The 14118-nt window shown below is 46.2% G+C and overlaps 6 protein-coding genes across 11 annotated transcripts; 2 read left to right on the forward strand and 4 right to left on the reverse strand.

The window, feature by feature from the left end:
- Positions 1-91: 91 nt before the first annotated feature.
- LOC122620759 (fatty acyl-CoA reductase wat) lies at positions 92-2018 on the reverse strand. The gene is made up of 5 exons (XM_043798366.1): positions 1860-2018; positions 1688-1800; positions 1119-1629; positions 346-1057; positions 92-286 (listed from the first exon to the last, which is right to left on the reverse strand). The coding sequence occupies exons 1-5, from the start codon at positions 1966-1968 to the stop codon at positions 199-201; spliced, it is 1533 nt and encodes a 510-aa protein (XP_043654301.1). The 5' UTR covers positions 1969-2018; the 3' UTR covers positions 92-198.
- A 1278-nt stretch (positions 2019-3296) lies between these two features.
- Positions 3297-5194, reverse strand: LOC122618794 (fatty acyl-CoA reductase wat). The gene is made up of 5 exons (XM_043795365.1): positions 5059-5194; positions 4894-5006; positions 4326-4836; positions 3559-4270; positions 3297-3505 (listed from the first exon to the last, which is right to left on the reverse strand). Exons 1-5 carry the CDS (start codon positions 5132-5134, stop codon positions 3418-3420), a joined length of 1500 nt encoding a protein of 499 aa, XP_043651300.1. The 5' UTR covers positions 5135-5194; the 3' UTR covers positions 3297-3417.
- Positions 5195-5863: 669 nt separating this feature from the next.
- LOC122618795 (fatty acyl-CoA reductase wat) lies at positions 5864-8421 on the reverse strand. 2 transcript variants are annotated; one of them, XM_043795366.1, is made up of 6 exons: positions 8331-8421; positions 7739-7876; positions 7435-7676; positions 6869-7379; positions 6093-6804; positions 5864-6028 (listed from the first exon to the last, which is right to left on the reverse strand). In XM_043795366.1, exons 3-6 carry the CDS (start codon positions 7621-7623, stop codon positions 5941-5943), a joined length of 1500 nt encoding a protein of 499 aa, XP_043651301.1. In that variant the 5' UTR covers positions 7624-7676; positions 7739-7876; positions 8331-8421; the 3' UTR covers positions 5864-5940. The 2 variants fall into 2 exon arrangements, with proteins under 2 accessions (XP_043651301.1, XP_043651303.1); XM_043795368.1 differs by lacking the exon at positions 8331-8421 and having other exon boundaries at positions 7435-7886.
- Positions 8422-8572: 151 nt separating this feature from the next.
- On the forward strand, positions 8573-9648 carry LOC122618797 (ATP synthase mitochondrial F1 complex assembly factor 1). The gene is made up of 2 exons (XM_043795374.1): positions 8573-8921; positions 8978-9648. Exons 1-2 carry the CDS (start codon positions 8677-8679, stop codon positions 9567-9569), a joined length of 837 nt encoding a protein of 278 aa, XP_043651309.1. The 5' UTR covers positions 8573-8676; the 3' UTR covers positions 9570-9648.
- LOC122618796 (putative transporter svop-1) lies at positions 9560-11501 on the forward strand. 5 transcript variants are annotated; one of them, XM_043795369.1, is made up of 6 exons: positions 9562-9712; positions 9771-10095; positions 10159-10695; positions 10754-10898; positions 10958-11363; positions 11436-11501. In XM_043795369.1, the coding sequence occupies exons 1-6, from the start codon at positions 9679-9681 to the stop codon at positions 11468-11470; spliced, it is 1482 nt and encodes a 493-aa protein (XP_043651304.1). In that variant the 5' UTR covers positions 9562-9678; the 3' UTR covers positions 11471-11501. The 5 variants fall into 5 exon arrangements, with proteins under 5 accessions (XP_043651308.1, XP_043651304.1, XP_043651305.1 ...); XM_043795370.1 differs by having other exon boundaries at positions 9771-10048; positions 10148-10695; XM_043795371.1 differs by having other exon boundaries at positions 9589-9712; positions 9821-10095.
- A 197-nt stretch (positions 11502-11698) lies between these two features.
- On the reverse strand, positions 11699-13264 carry LOC122618798 (neuropeptide F). The gene is made up of 3 exons (XM_043795375.1): positions 13109-13264; positions 12020-12299; positions 11699-11967 (listed from the first exon to the last, which is right to left on the reverse strand). Exons 2-3 carry the CDS (start codon positions 12293-12295, stop codon positions 11935-11937), a joined length of 309 nt encoding a protein of 102 aa, XP_043651310.1. The 5' UTR covers positions 12296-12299; positions 13109-13264; the 3' UTR covers positions 11699-11934.
- Between the last annotated feature and the right edge of the window lie 854 nt (positions 13265-14118).

Consider the following 14118-nt stretch of genomic DNA (forward strand, 5'->3'; position numbering starts at 1 on the left):
ACCGAAGTATGTATCTATAAATATATGACAAATTTGATGTCGAGTGTTCTATATGATAGAAATACGATTTGAGGGTTCATATGCGATCTGATTTCCTTAATTTAGGTTGTCCTTTTATTGCATAAAACTACAAACTACAGCCTATTCAATGAACACCCAAGGTTTTTCTTAGTTCGAGCGTTGAACGAGCCCAGTAGTTTAAATGAACAACCTGACCAGGGTCCACAACAGGAAGACAGCTATGGCGCACAGTAAGGTCATAAGGCTGTAGTGCAGGAACTTCAATCTAATAATGAACAAAATGAATCGTATGCAAGTATCAGACATCTTTCCACAAGAACCTACCGATAGAGCAGTCGCCGACCTTGTTCAAGGGATTCCTTAGTTGGAGGTTCTTTGGCCAGGTAAAGCCGCATGCCGAAAAGGGCCTTCTGGAAGTACTTTTTCCAGTCCAAAGCCTCCATATCGAAGTTGTACATTCGCCGATCCTCCGGAGACATCAACACTCTCAACCGGTCTGTGCTCTTCGTCTCAAAGTGCCAAGTGTTGTGGAAAAAGTGCTCTAGCAACGCCATGTTGGCATGTACGCTTCTGTACAGCTTCACCAGACGAGGCTTTCTTCCCGTGAGTCTCAGGGCTAGATCGAAGAAATAGCCAGGTAAAGTATGGTAGAAGAAGGCGGCTAGAGGGAAGAGTCGCGGATTGGAAATGCAGTGCAGGAACGGGTACCATATCATCTTGGGCAGTGGAAAATCTGTCCGGACGCTCAGGGAGTGGTTCAAAAAGTCACTGTTGACCAGTTGGTTTCTTTCACTGGGAGCTAAGGTGTAGATGGGGGGTTGGGGTCTGGTTTCTCGTTGGGATTTCTCTTTGGATGTCTGCCATATACTAGCTAAAGCCACATTCGCACAGTAGTCCACCGGCACCATGTTGGCATAACCATCTTTGTCGAAGGTGGTCAGGCGGAGGACTCCATGGCCCACGCCGTAGATAAGAGCTATGGGTCCGTAGAGATTGTCTATCCAACCGGAAACCGGATCTTCGTGGGTGGCAATTACTGGGATTGTGAGAGTATGTATATTAGTACTCTTTGCCTTTTCACCACTTCCAATACTCACTGACTGATGGTCGGAAGACACTCACTGGAAGGTCGCCGGACTCCCTGAGGATTACATCCTCCGCCAGGGCCTTGGTGTAGGTGTAGGTGTTGGGAAAGTCTCCAACCAGAGTGGGTGCCAGGTTGTCCATCATTTGCTCACTCAGTAGCTTACTCATGGTCAAAACCGAGTCCGAGTCGCAGGTCAGGTGCTCGGGATAGAATCTCTCCTCGATGCGAAAAATAACGCAGTTGGAGAACGCCGTTGAGATGTGCAAATAGGCCTCCAGGTGTTTCATCTCCTTGGCCAACTGGAGCATCAGTCTCGTGGCACGTGTATTGATGGCCAGGGCCACGTGAAGTGGCTCATTGAAGCGCACCGTGGCTGCTCCATGGATCACTATCTGCACCTCAGAAACCAGGAGCTTGCGATCCGACATATTAATGCCCAGGTCGTCATCCAGACAGTCGCCTGCGATGACGGAGACTCGCTTCAGTGCATCTGGCTTTAGCTTCAGCAGGACTTCAAAGAGCTGGAAGGGTGAAGTAAGTCCTAAGAAGGGGTCTTTCAAGCTGGAACTTCTGACTTACTGGGTCCTTCTCCCAAATGGCGAGACGCTCCTGAATATCCTTCCCCTTTTTGGGTCTGATCATAGAGTAAATACGTTTTACCTCCGTCGTTCGCAAGAGCTTCTCAATTATCACTGGGAAAATGGAGATGAAATATAACCTGATTTCCTGGGTTCCTTCACTCGGATCATACCTTTTCCCAGAAACCCGGTGGCGCCTGTAAGGAACACTACCTTGTCCTTGTAAAATCCAGGAATGCCCTCGTCCATTTCCGTTCTGGATATGATATTGTTAGGCGTCATTCCGAACGAATTCTACCGGTGCGATGATTGCGAGTTGAAAACACACTTCAATAGGAAATCAATTGGGTATGGTCGCGCTTTTTATATTCGCTGCGCCGGTAGACGCAGTGTCACGGTGCCACAGTGACCCGGCCAATCGTATGCTAAATTATATCAAATACTCCCAAGCACCTAATGAATAGTCACAGCTCCGGCCGGATTGCATTTCTCGGTTCTTGACAGGCGCCGAAACATTTGGTAAGTGCACTGTCATCCATATTCGTTTGTTTTATTTGAAAGACTGTTGCAGCACAATTGGAAACGTGTGAAGCACTTGGAGTTTTTGCACCACGCCATTTTGATTTACTTAATTCAAAATTGAAATGTAGAATTCGATGAAAAATCTTCTTCATGGTTTTACTACCCAAGAACAGATATTCGGTTTATACTTCTATGGGATAGCTGTTGTCATCCATACCTTCCAATAAATTAAAGAATCGAGCAAGGCTTCCGATGATTTAGATGCGTTCGTTGTAATATATAAATATATTAGATTTCTGCACTTGCATCAATGTATTTACATACATACTACGATAATATCTACTTCAGCTTATCATAAATAAATGTATCAATTGTTGGGTATTCCAACATTTTTGGCTTTTCTTGGCTTACTTCTACGGCCTGCGTAGACTGAATTTTTGCTGTATATTGTATTTGAAATTATTGTTTAATTATTTTCCCGTTTTAACAATAAATTACATTTTCAAAAACTGCTTCGGATAATAAGAAAGCTTCAGTCAGGTATTATTGCGCATTGAATTTTTGGCATACAATATATTCTTGTATCGGAATCATAAAAAAACTAAAGAGAGGCTTATATGCTTTATAAATATTATTTCGACCAAGCCTTTTAAAATCCGAGGAAAAAGTCTACAAAATTGCGACATTCTGTAAAAGTTACTGTATATTTCACAGCATACTTTTAGGCGTTCGCCTGGAATTTAAACTGTAAAGCTTGCAAAATATATTTTTGCTCTAACCAAATTGTTTAGGTGTTATCTTAGTATCCCACATTAGTTTATTACTTCTACGTAGTTACTAAAATCTGTGATCGTTTTAGTATATCGAGCGATGACTAATGGGTGACGCCATATATAATATGCCAACAAAATAGAAACCCAAGAGTTTGCATTCCAAAAATGTTCACTATTACACTGTTGTTCGACCGAATGAGAAAGCGTATTTTGTATAGTGTAGCGTATAGTGTATATTCTTAGTCGACTGCAAACTTATTGTTCGTCACAAAAGTGAACCCTTTCAGTTTTGTATGTTAAAGATGCAATAGTCACTATGTTTTTAATTTTTTTGTATTTTATTTTTGATTATTTTAAGCATATAATTTTAGAGAACATTAAAATATCATTTCATATCGCTAAAGTCTGTTGAGAACTCCTTGCCCCTCTGCGGAAATTAAACTACGAGTTTGCCCAGTGACCAAAAAGCGTAACCAGCAAGGGAAACCAGCGAGGATGCGAAGGCATAGTGAAGGACCTTCAGACTGCAAAGAGGCTTTGAATTAGAACGAACTAAAGGTGTCATTATGAAACTCACCGCATCCTCAGCTTCAGGCCCTTGGCAATGGACTCCGCGGTGGGTTTCTCTTTTCCAATATACAAGCGCATTCCGTACATGGCGGACTTGAAGTAGTCATCCCAGTCCAGCTGGGCCATGTCGAAGTCGTACAGGTTGCGGTCCTGCTTGGACATCGATTCCCTTAGCTCCGTGGTGTTGGTCATGTCAAAGTTCCAGGTGGTGCTGGAGAACGGACCCAGGACGGCGATGTTCTTGTGAATCTTCCGATACAGATCCACGAGAATGGGCTTCCGGCCCTTGAGACGCAGCAACAGATCGAAGAAGTAGCCCGGGAGGGTGTGGAAGAAGAAGGCGGCCAGCGGAAACAGGGATGGGTTGGAGATGCACAGGACAAAGGGATACCACAGCATCTTGGTCAGCGGTATGATGTCCCGATAAAATATAGATGATTCGATAAAGCTTCCGTAGCTCAGCAAGTTGTTCTCGCTGGGCGCAAACGCGTAAATGGGAGGCTTCTGGACCTTTCCATTTGATACGGACTTCTCGGCCGTTTTCCAGGCACTAGCCAATGCCACATTTACGCAGAAGTCAGCGGGCACCATGCTGATCTTGGCATTGGGGTCCACCGTGGTGACCCGCATTATACCGCGAGCTCCGCCGAAGCAGAGGGCCAATGGTCCGAATAGGTTGTCCACCCAGCCAACCAGGGGCTCCTTGTAAGTGGACATTACTGGGAATAGTTAAGTTGCAGCTTTTGAAGGTTAATCCCAATCTGGTGCACTTACTGATCGCCGGGCGGAAGATGCACAGTGGCAGGTCGCCCGCCTCCCGCAGGATCACATCCTCAGCCAGGGCTTTGGTGTAGGTGTACGTGTTGGGGAAGGAGCCAACCAGGCTCGGTTCCATCGCGTCCAGTAATTGATTGCTCACCATTTCACCCACGGCCAGGATCTTATCCGAGCTGCAGTTCAAGTGCTCCGGATAGAAACGCTCCGCGATGTCATGCACCACGCAGTTGGAGTAGGCGGTGGAGATGTGGACGTAGGACACCAGCTGGGTCATCTGCTTGGCCAGCTGAAGCATCAGACGAGTGGCCCGCACATTGATGGCCAGGGACAGGTGAAGGGCCTCGTCGAATCGTACAGTAGCGGCTCCATGGATTACAACCTGCACCTCGGCGGTCAGGATCCTCCGATCCGATTGGCTAATACCCAGATCCGAGTCCAGGCAGTCCCCCTCGATGGGACAAACCCGCTGCAAGGCATCTGGCTTCGTCCTCAGGAGCACCTCGAACACCTTCGGAACAGGAGGGGTCAAGACGCATTTGCCACCCTAGCACTGAAGATCACTCACCGGATCCTTCGCCCAGGTTGTGATTCGGTCCTGGATGGGCACTCCGCGCTTGGCTCTGATTAAGGAGTAAATCCGATTGACTTCCGTGGTCCTCAGGAGTTTCTCAGTGATCACTGTAAAAATCATACTCCATAAGCTTGCGATAATATTCCAAGAGTGGGGTACCTTTTCCCAGAAATCCGGTGCCACCCGTAAGGAAAACGGTCTTGTTTTTAAAGAATCCTTGTATATCACTATCCATTTTGCTCCGGGAAAGGTAATTGAACGCTTCGTGCGCCAGTGAACTGAAAAGTGATTCCAAACTAGCGCTTCTATTTATTTGCGAATTTATAAGTTACACCCAACAAAGGTCGAGTTCAGCATATTCAAGACACCCAATGGACTCCCGTTTTAGGGAGGAGCTCGTGCTCCAACCGCTGCGAAAGTGTATTTTTTTTGGGTATAACAAATTATTTGTGCAGCAAAAGAAGTCACTTCGCTTTATATTGGCACCACTATGTGTGCATCTAATTTGCAACATTCAAGTTGATTCAAAATGAAGTATCGAGCTGTCATCTCTTACGCGGAATTCAAATGAGTATATAAATGGAAAAAAGAATGGTAAAATATAAAGTGCATGCGATGACTTACGATTTCCGGGTATATAATTATTTTATGGGCACGTGTAAGAAGTTCCCGATCGGTCGTTACATAATTGCATATATCTACTCGTGACTACGACACCGAGTAAGTGCTAGACCATGTCTTCCTTATAGGAACCTCATATAGTTAAACCATTTCGTTCATCCATTTATAGCCTAATTATTTAAAGAAGGTGGTAATAAGTGCACACTATATGTACGTACTCTATGTAATCAGTTGCGTATACTTTCAACAATCGATTGTGTTATTCAGTGCACCTTTTCGGAACGGCTTCCAAGGGGAGAACACCAAAGCAACCATTCACGTAACCCAAGTAAAAGTCATGTCATACGCTACTTTCTATGTGTTGAATATATTTATTGAGGCAATTACCGCGAGTCGGCTGATAGCCTATATACTTCTGAATCACACTAGGATCCTTGCCAACGACCACAATGCTAGTAGAGCCACAAAACAGAGGACAGCTTGCAGGATATGATGGAGCAGCTTCAAACTAAAATACAATAACATGTAGTACTATGTGCTATGTAAGAAACAGAAAGGACCATGGACATTACCGCCTAATGAGCTTCTTGCCTTGAGCAATGGACTCCGGAGTGGGTGGCTCGTTTCCCAAAAACTGCCGCATGCCACGAAGAGCTTGAAGGAAGTATGCCTTCCAGTTGAGGCTGGCCATATCGAAGTAGTATATCCTTCGATCCTCCTCCGACATGAGCTGCCTCAGACGATCCGTGTTCCGCATGTCAAAGCGCCAGCTCTTGCAGGCAAAGGGGCCCAAGATGCCCAGAGTCTTGTGGATCTTCTCGTAAACCTTTACCAGCCTGGGCTTCCGGCCACTCAGCCAGAGAGCCAGGTCGAAGAAGTAGGCTGGCAGGGTGTGATAGAAGAAAGCTGCCAGGGGGAAGAGCCACGGCACTGTGATGCAGTGAATGAAGGGATACCAAATCATCTTGGTCAGCGGGCAGTTGGTGCGTCCGTCGAGGGCGTGTCGGATGAACTGCCCGTGGGTGATTTTGTTCTGCTCAATGGGCGCCAGCTGGTAGATAACAGGTGTTTCCTGTGCCTCCATTCCGCTGCCTTCGTCAATGGTCTTCCAGGTGCAGGCCAGAGTCAAATTGGCGCAGTAGTCCACGGGCACCAGGCTTGCCTCGGCATGGTGATCGATGGTGGCAATGCGCAGTACCCCACGGGCCACGCCGAAAAGAATGGCCATTGGTCCGTACATGTTGTCAATCCAGCCGGAGATGGGTTCCTTGTGTGCCGCGATAACTGGGTTGGGAAAACAACTCAACTAAGACGCGGCGGAGACTGGGCACTTAGCAAGATCACTTACTGACTGCCGGTCGGAAGATGCACAGTGGCAAGCCACCCGCTTCCTTCAGGATCACGTCCTCGGCCAGTGCTTTGGTGTAGGTGTACGTGTTGGGAAAAGGGCCAAGAAGCGCTTGCTCCATGTTGTCCAGGAGCTCGTCGCTCACCAGCTCAGCCATGGCCAGCACCTTATCGGCGCTGCAGTTGAGGTGCTCGGGGTAGAAGTTTTCCTTGATGTTGTAGATAATGCAGTTGGAGAAGGCGGTGGAGATGTGAACAAAGGCCTGCAGCTGCCTCATTTCCTTGGCCAGTTGGATCATCAGTTTGGTGGCCCTTGTGTTGATGGCAAGGGCCGTGTGCAGCGGCTCATTGAATCGCACGGTGGCTGCTCCATGGATGACAATCTGCACCTCGGAGGCCAGAAGTCTGCGATCATTCTCGCAGATTCCCAAATCGAAGTCGAGGCAATCCCCTGCGATGGGACAAACTCTTTGAAGGGCCTCCGGCTTGGACTTGAGCAGCAGTTCAAATACCTTTTCAAAACCTTTTGAGTGAGTGCTTCTTTTGGGTTTCCTCGCTCTTACTTACCGCGTCCTTCGACCACGTGATAACCCGATCCGTAATCTCAACTCCGCGCTTCGGTCTAATCAACACATAGATGCGTTTCACCTCCGTGGTCCGCAGAAGTTTCTCAATGACGACTTTTCCCAAGAAGCCAGTGGCTCCAGTGAGGAACACCGTCTTGCTCCGGAAGCATCTCTGAATATCCGTATCCATTAGGATTAAAAAAGTGCAGAAGTTGGTTTACGCTCAAACTGGCGGCAAAGAGTCTATCCGATAAAGGTAAACGTTGCTTTCGTTTTTAACAAAGAACAGCTTTAATGTAAATCACCTTGATTTCGCGGCGGATATTTATACAAAATGTTCGGTCGTTCGGTGAACTGAAGACCCAGGGCTGGTAATTACGAATAATATTATGGAACTTACTTATGCATTTGGTTTCCAATTTTAGTTTATGTTGGGGTAATGGCTACCAAAAGTAGGTAAAGTTGTTAGCTATTTAAATAAATGGCAAAAGTGTATTTTATTTCTGCACCCCTGCCTTATTTCCCTATATGCTCATTTCCATATTCTTTTAAATCGAGTATAGCGAGTGTTTGCCAACCAAATGACCCACGAAGGAGGTCTAAGTACGGATTGTGGGTAAATTTTGTAAATGCAAACCATTACTTTGTAAAATTTGATTACTGCCAGTGTAATTATTAGTATCGTTTTATACTGAAACATTAAACTATGATGAATGAAACTAAACTATAGATTAAATAAAGAGTATTTTGATAAATAAATAAAAATGATTGAAACCCATTTTTCAAAAATTAGTTGATTATTAGTTTACTTACATTTATTACACTTATTAAAAAAAACTAATTTCTAATATAAATATTTACTTCTAAACATGTCGACAATAATATATTAAGCTTTACCTTTGTGTGTTTCGACACAGGGAATGTTTCAAATGTATCTACTTTCTGTAACTGTGTAACTGTGTTTGCACTTGCTTAAATCTAAAATAAACAACTAACAGAATTCGTTTTGAAAACACATGGCAACCTAGACGAAATATGGTACGTAGCTCAACATACATATAATGCCACCGAAATTTTCAAATAAACAAAAGTAAAATATTCACTTTGAGCTTCGCGTAATGTCATGTAGAAAAAGGTAAAACGGTCCTACCGCTAGAGCTATCTATCGATAGGCGTTATCGATTTATTATTGACAATCAGAATCAGCTGTCCAGTTGTATAATTTTTGATGTGAGGTGAGGAAATGGCATGCGCCAAGAAGTTGCTTTTTCGCGTTTTCCTGAATAACTCTTTGACGGCGAACCGCACAATCACCATGTCCGCCGCCCGACGCGCCGAGGAGGCCATCGAGAAGCTGAAGGAGGACAATCCCTACTACTCCAAGTACGCGAGCAAGATTTCCAAGATGCAGCAGACGTCGGCTGAGGAGTTCCTAGATCGCGTGGAGCGTGTGTTGAATCCCATCAAGGATGGCCAGAGCCAGGCCAGGTAAGTTCAGATTTCGGGCAGGAGGTACTCCATGGCTGATCCCCTGCCAATTCCAGGTCCTACTCCGAGCTGCTTAATCCCAAGCAAAAGCTGCAGGCTGAGCAGACGGCTGAACTGCCCCACAAGAAGCTCACTGACATCATGAAACTGGAACTGATTGAAGACAAGACCGCCGAGGAGGTCTCCAAGATCTGGCTGGAGTACCATAAGACTAAGGAGGTCCTGGCCGCCACTCTAACCACTTCTCAGTACGAGAGTCTCATGGCGCGCGCCAAGGAGCACCCTGTCTTTTTGCTGCCGCTGCCCCGCAGTGAGGGATTCGAGTTCGTCATGCTGCAGTTTGCTGCCAACACCGTGCACTTCACCCCGCTCTTGGCGTACCAGGTGCACCACGAGAACGCTCCCGAGTGTCTCACTCTGGTCCACTACACCGAGGTCCAGGACAAGGGAGTTGTTCTTATGCGCGGCGAATACGACACTAAGGTACTCACTGCTCAGGAGGCTCAGTGCCTGGCCAATGAGTTGCAGATGTTCTACTTGACGCCCGACGAGGGCAAGCTGCGCTTGCTGAACACTTTTACCCGCAAGCCGGACGAGTTCAAGCACATGGATCTGATTACGGAAGTTGAGAACATACAGCTGGTCTAGGCCCTGCGATTTTAGTCAAAATAAACACAACAAACACGACACGGATATATTAAACACAAAACAGTATTCATTTCGCAAATTGTAAGTCTTCACATTCAATGCACACAAGATGGAGCACTTTGATTCGGTAATGGAAGATATTGGTAAATATTCAAAAGTCCCGAAGCACTTTGCATGCACAAGCATAGCTCACCCCCTCAGGTTTCGGAAGGGTCCATCTGTTCGCCACTCTGACCCTCGGTCTCCTGCAGATGCTCACCATTCAAGAAACAATGGGAATGGGCATCATCGGTCCGGCGGCCGTCTGCGATCTGCGCATGAATGAGGCGCAATTGGCCTCGGTAGCAGCGGCCGGCTTTATGGGCATTATATGCTCCTCCTACTTCTGGGGATACATCACTGACAAGAAAGGTCGGCGCTGGACGCTTTTGCGCACCATTACCATAAGCAACTTGTGCTCGGTAGCCTCCATGTTCACGGTAACATTCACCGGCTTCTTTGTCATGCGCTTTATCACATGTATTTTGTGAGTACCATGCGGAGATCGAAGACCATAGCGTACACTTACAAAATTTAAGCTTTCCTCCAGTGTGGCCGGACCAAGCTTCGTGGCAGCCACCTACCTAAGTGAGTTCTGCTCGCATCGGATTATGGTCCGTTCCATAACTCACCTGTACATGTTTACCGGCTTTGCCATGATCTCGTGCCCGGCGTGGGCAACGCTGTTCCTCAGCTCGGGCTTGATAGAGTTTGAGGAGGAGTTAGTGGGCTTCTTGACACTTAGACCTTGGCGTGCTTTGGGTTGTATGTACATTCTGCCGGGCGTTTTCGCCGTTTTGCTGTTGCTCCTTTTGCCGGAAAGCCCCAAGTTTTTGCTCATGATTGGCGAGACCAAAAGAGGATTAGCTACTATGGAGTGGATATCCCGGAAGAACACGGGACGCTCTCTTAGCGAAGATCAAATCAAACGTTTGCTGGCCTACCAGGAGCACGTTCAGGTGAAGCGGCGGAAGGAACACCAGAACTTCTTGCGGTCCATGCTCGATGATGCAATGCCACTCGTTCGGAAGCCCTATGTCGGCTATTTCACGTGCGTTTGCATGGTTATGTTCGTCCTTGGGCTGATGTAAGTATGGATTGGAGACTATGGGGGATTATTGTTTGTAGATTCTAAAAATTCACAGGACACACGGCCTGGGAATTTGGTTTACTGCCATGCGAAACCGTTGCAACATGAGGCAGGGGAACACGAAGGGCATGACCCTCTGCCAGGTACTTTTTGTTCCCGAAACGGGTCCGTTTATAGAAACTGAATCCGACTTGGACGTGGTAAGTCAAGGAATCGTTTGATAATAAGTCAGTCATTTTATTTCTTCGTGTTTCGGTAGGTCTGCAGTGACTCCTTCAAAGGCTTCAATGATTCCTTTATTCTGGGATCCGTCTATGTAGTGCTGTACAACTTATGCTGGGCATCGCTCTTCTGCGTGCACAGGAAGGTGATGTTCGTCTTTTCCCTGGTGGCCTCCTCGACATTTGGATTTTTGCTTCTCTTCGTCACCAACTACACGATGCAACTCTTTTCGCTCGTGTTCCTGATCGCCTTTCCCGGCATCATAATTGGGCTGCTCGGTGGTTCCCTCTTGGTTTTCGTGCCCACCTACCTGCGCGGCAAGGCGCTCTGCATTAGTTTGATGTGGTGCCGCTGTGGGGCGGCCGTTGGAGCCATGTTGGTCGGCTCCAAGATCCAGTACAACTGCGAACTCTTCCTGCTGGCGATCTCCATCCTTCCCTTGAGTAAGTAGCAATGCCAACGACCCTTGTAAAAAGTATTTTCCCGTTTCTAATTGCCATTTCTAATGTCCACAGTTGCCGCTTGTATGGAGGGGTACTTGCCATTGTAACTTCAGGAAATAAAATAATTCACTTAATTTATGTTCACTGCGGTAATTTCGCTCAAACCAGGGAATCCGAACAAAATGTGGGCCCAAAAGTAGGCAAGAGTATCTTGTCTTTGGCCTTTCGTAAAAGCGACTTGTAGTATACTTGAAGTTGCAAGTGGTATATTTGGCTCTGGTCTTAAGATCAATTATTAGCTCTCTTTCATTGTATTGCTAAATTAAAAAGCACCATTTGATCTTTGCACCCTTTATTTAAGTGTTGACATCGCGTGGGCGATAATAATTCGGATAATTCATTTATTCAACCAACATCAAGACTAGAGTAAATACTTAATTCTGTAGCTGCAACTACTTTTTATTTACCAACACGTTAAACTATTGCCCCGATAAACCATTTAAATAAAAGTGCGTATGCTAATAACTATAATCATGAGTTAGTGACGTTGCCATGGTCGCCTTGAGATGATTTAGAATATCTCCTCCTCATTAAACGCGCGGACCTGTAAAATAAATCCTAAATTCTCGGCCGAAAGCGATTCATTCTATGGTTACCAATTCTCCTCCGTTGTTAGCACTTTTTCCCAGATTTAAGTTGTCCATCTCGTGGTTCCTCAGGATTTCCATCAGCGATCCCCGCTTTCCGAACCGAACCCGGGCTCTGTCCCCGTAGTAGCTGTCCAGATCCTGGAGAAACTTGTAGGCATCGGCCATGGTGTTGACATCGTTCTTCCGTGGAGGCCTGGAGTTGGACGCCTCCACTCGGCAGCCGGCGGCAAGGAGAGCGAGGGCCACACAGGCCACCAGGATGCAACGCATTGTTTGGCACATAGTTCTAAGAAAGGTCAATGTAGGATTATGTAGGACACTTTTTCTAAAAATCAAGCGCTAAATCTGAATGAAGCGATTGTTTATTAAGCTTTCCGTTTTTTTTGTGCCTTTTTGATTTCCAATTTTATATAGGTCTACAAAATACGTGCACACATATTACCGATGTTAATTTATTAGAGTTTTTACAGAATTTTTAAAAACGAATTGTTTCGTAAAACACGTGAGCGTAACAATCTTTGTATATAATTAGATGGTGTTTTTCCATTTACAATAATCGATGACTGGGTAGAAAAACCTTAGAATTAACTACCAATATTAAGTAATTTAGATCTCGTATCGCTCGGGGACCTATTTAGGGGTCTGGATCTCTGGAGGGCCTCGGCTAATAGCGGGCAATCTGGTATGCTAATTGACTAAAACTCGGCTTTAACTCGGTTAAGTGATCATACTCGAACAAGCTCACTGTCGTCATTTATGGTCCCTCAATGATTTTTGGGCGGGACAGACGCAAGCTGCTGATAGATACATGGGCCCGGAAAAACGCAAATAAAGCCGATAATTACGAGAATTACTAAAATTACGAGAATTATAAGGCACTTAGCTTCTAGTTAGGGCCGACCTGCGCCGACCGAAAGGATGCAGCTATGAATCACGTTTTACGACCCATTCGCACTAAAGAGCTCATAAAAAAGTTCTAAGAAAGCGCTTTTATTTGCCAAACCTGCTCCAAATGACAGATCATTGTTCGTCCCAACTATCTAAGTGTCTAAGTGATTTACGGGGTGTTGTTTCAAAACGTTTTAAAACCCTTACCTGGTACAACTGCGAGTTTGAGTATTGCAAAATTGGAAAGCGCAGCGGTGTCACAATGCAATTGTTCGACGGACTGTGTGACTGTGTAATCAGCGGACGCGACCGTGAATAAATGTTGGCCAAAAGCCATTGGCAACAGGTATTTATAGGAGTCCCGGCCGGAGGATGTGCCCGGCTTATCATCGCCGACCAGCCCACTCCACCCTCATCCAGATCCCGAGCAGAGGCGAACGGAAGTTGGCAAAACGATTTGAAACGAACACGGGGCGAAACCTCTAAAATGTTTTCATATGCAGTCTAATTATGTGGCTGCTGTCGCGTTGGAACTTTCGCAGCAGCTGGAACGGAAGAGCCACCGGGAGTGGGAGCTGGAGTGGGAGTGGGCAACGGAGTGGGTGGGCGGTATGGAAATGGGAGCTTTGGATGGAGAATGGAAAATGGAGAACCGTGAACCGAGAACCGAGAGCAGAGAACGGAGCACGGAGATTGGCGGGCGCTAACAAATAGTGACAGTTGGCTAACGAGATATCTGGCAACGGGGCAGGCTATCAGGAGCAGAATTACGCATAACTGAATAAATGACAAATTTTCGATAAGCAGGATTATAGTGCCTGCCACTACCCCACCTGAATTCGTTTCGTTTTGTTTCGCTGCGGCTCGTTTGGGTTCTCTGATTTATGTGCTCACAGCCTAGCTGACTAGCTGCCTGGCTGCCTAGCTGAAATACTCCTTCCGCCTTCGCTGGCGTCAGCGAGCTGCGGCTCTGTATCATTAATTATAGTATTTTGATTATTGTTTAATAACTGTTGGCTTAGACGGCGACGCTGATTGCGATACGCGACCCGGCCCGATGAGGTATTAAGTGCGCTGCTCGACTTCCCATTGCTATTTAATTTGGGGTCAGGCGGTTAAGTCACTTCAATAGCGATTCAATCGGACAATCAGTGCTGTAATCTGCCTGCCAGTGGCTGCCAATACGGTGCGTATACGTAATATGCTTTCCCTAGTGG

The sequence above is a fragment of the Drosophila teissieri genome, chromosome 3R, assembly GCF_016746235.2.
Source record: "Drosophila teissieri strain GT53w chromosome 3R, Prin_Dtei_1.1, whole genome shotgun sequence".
In the NCBI taxonomy this organism is placed as follows: Eukaryota; Metazoa; Arthropoda; class Insecta; order Diptera; family Drosophilidae; genus Drosophila; species Drosophila teissieri.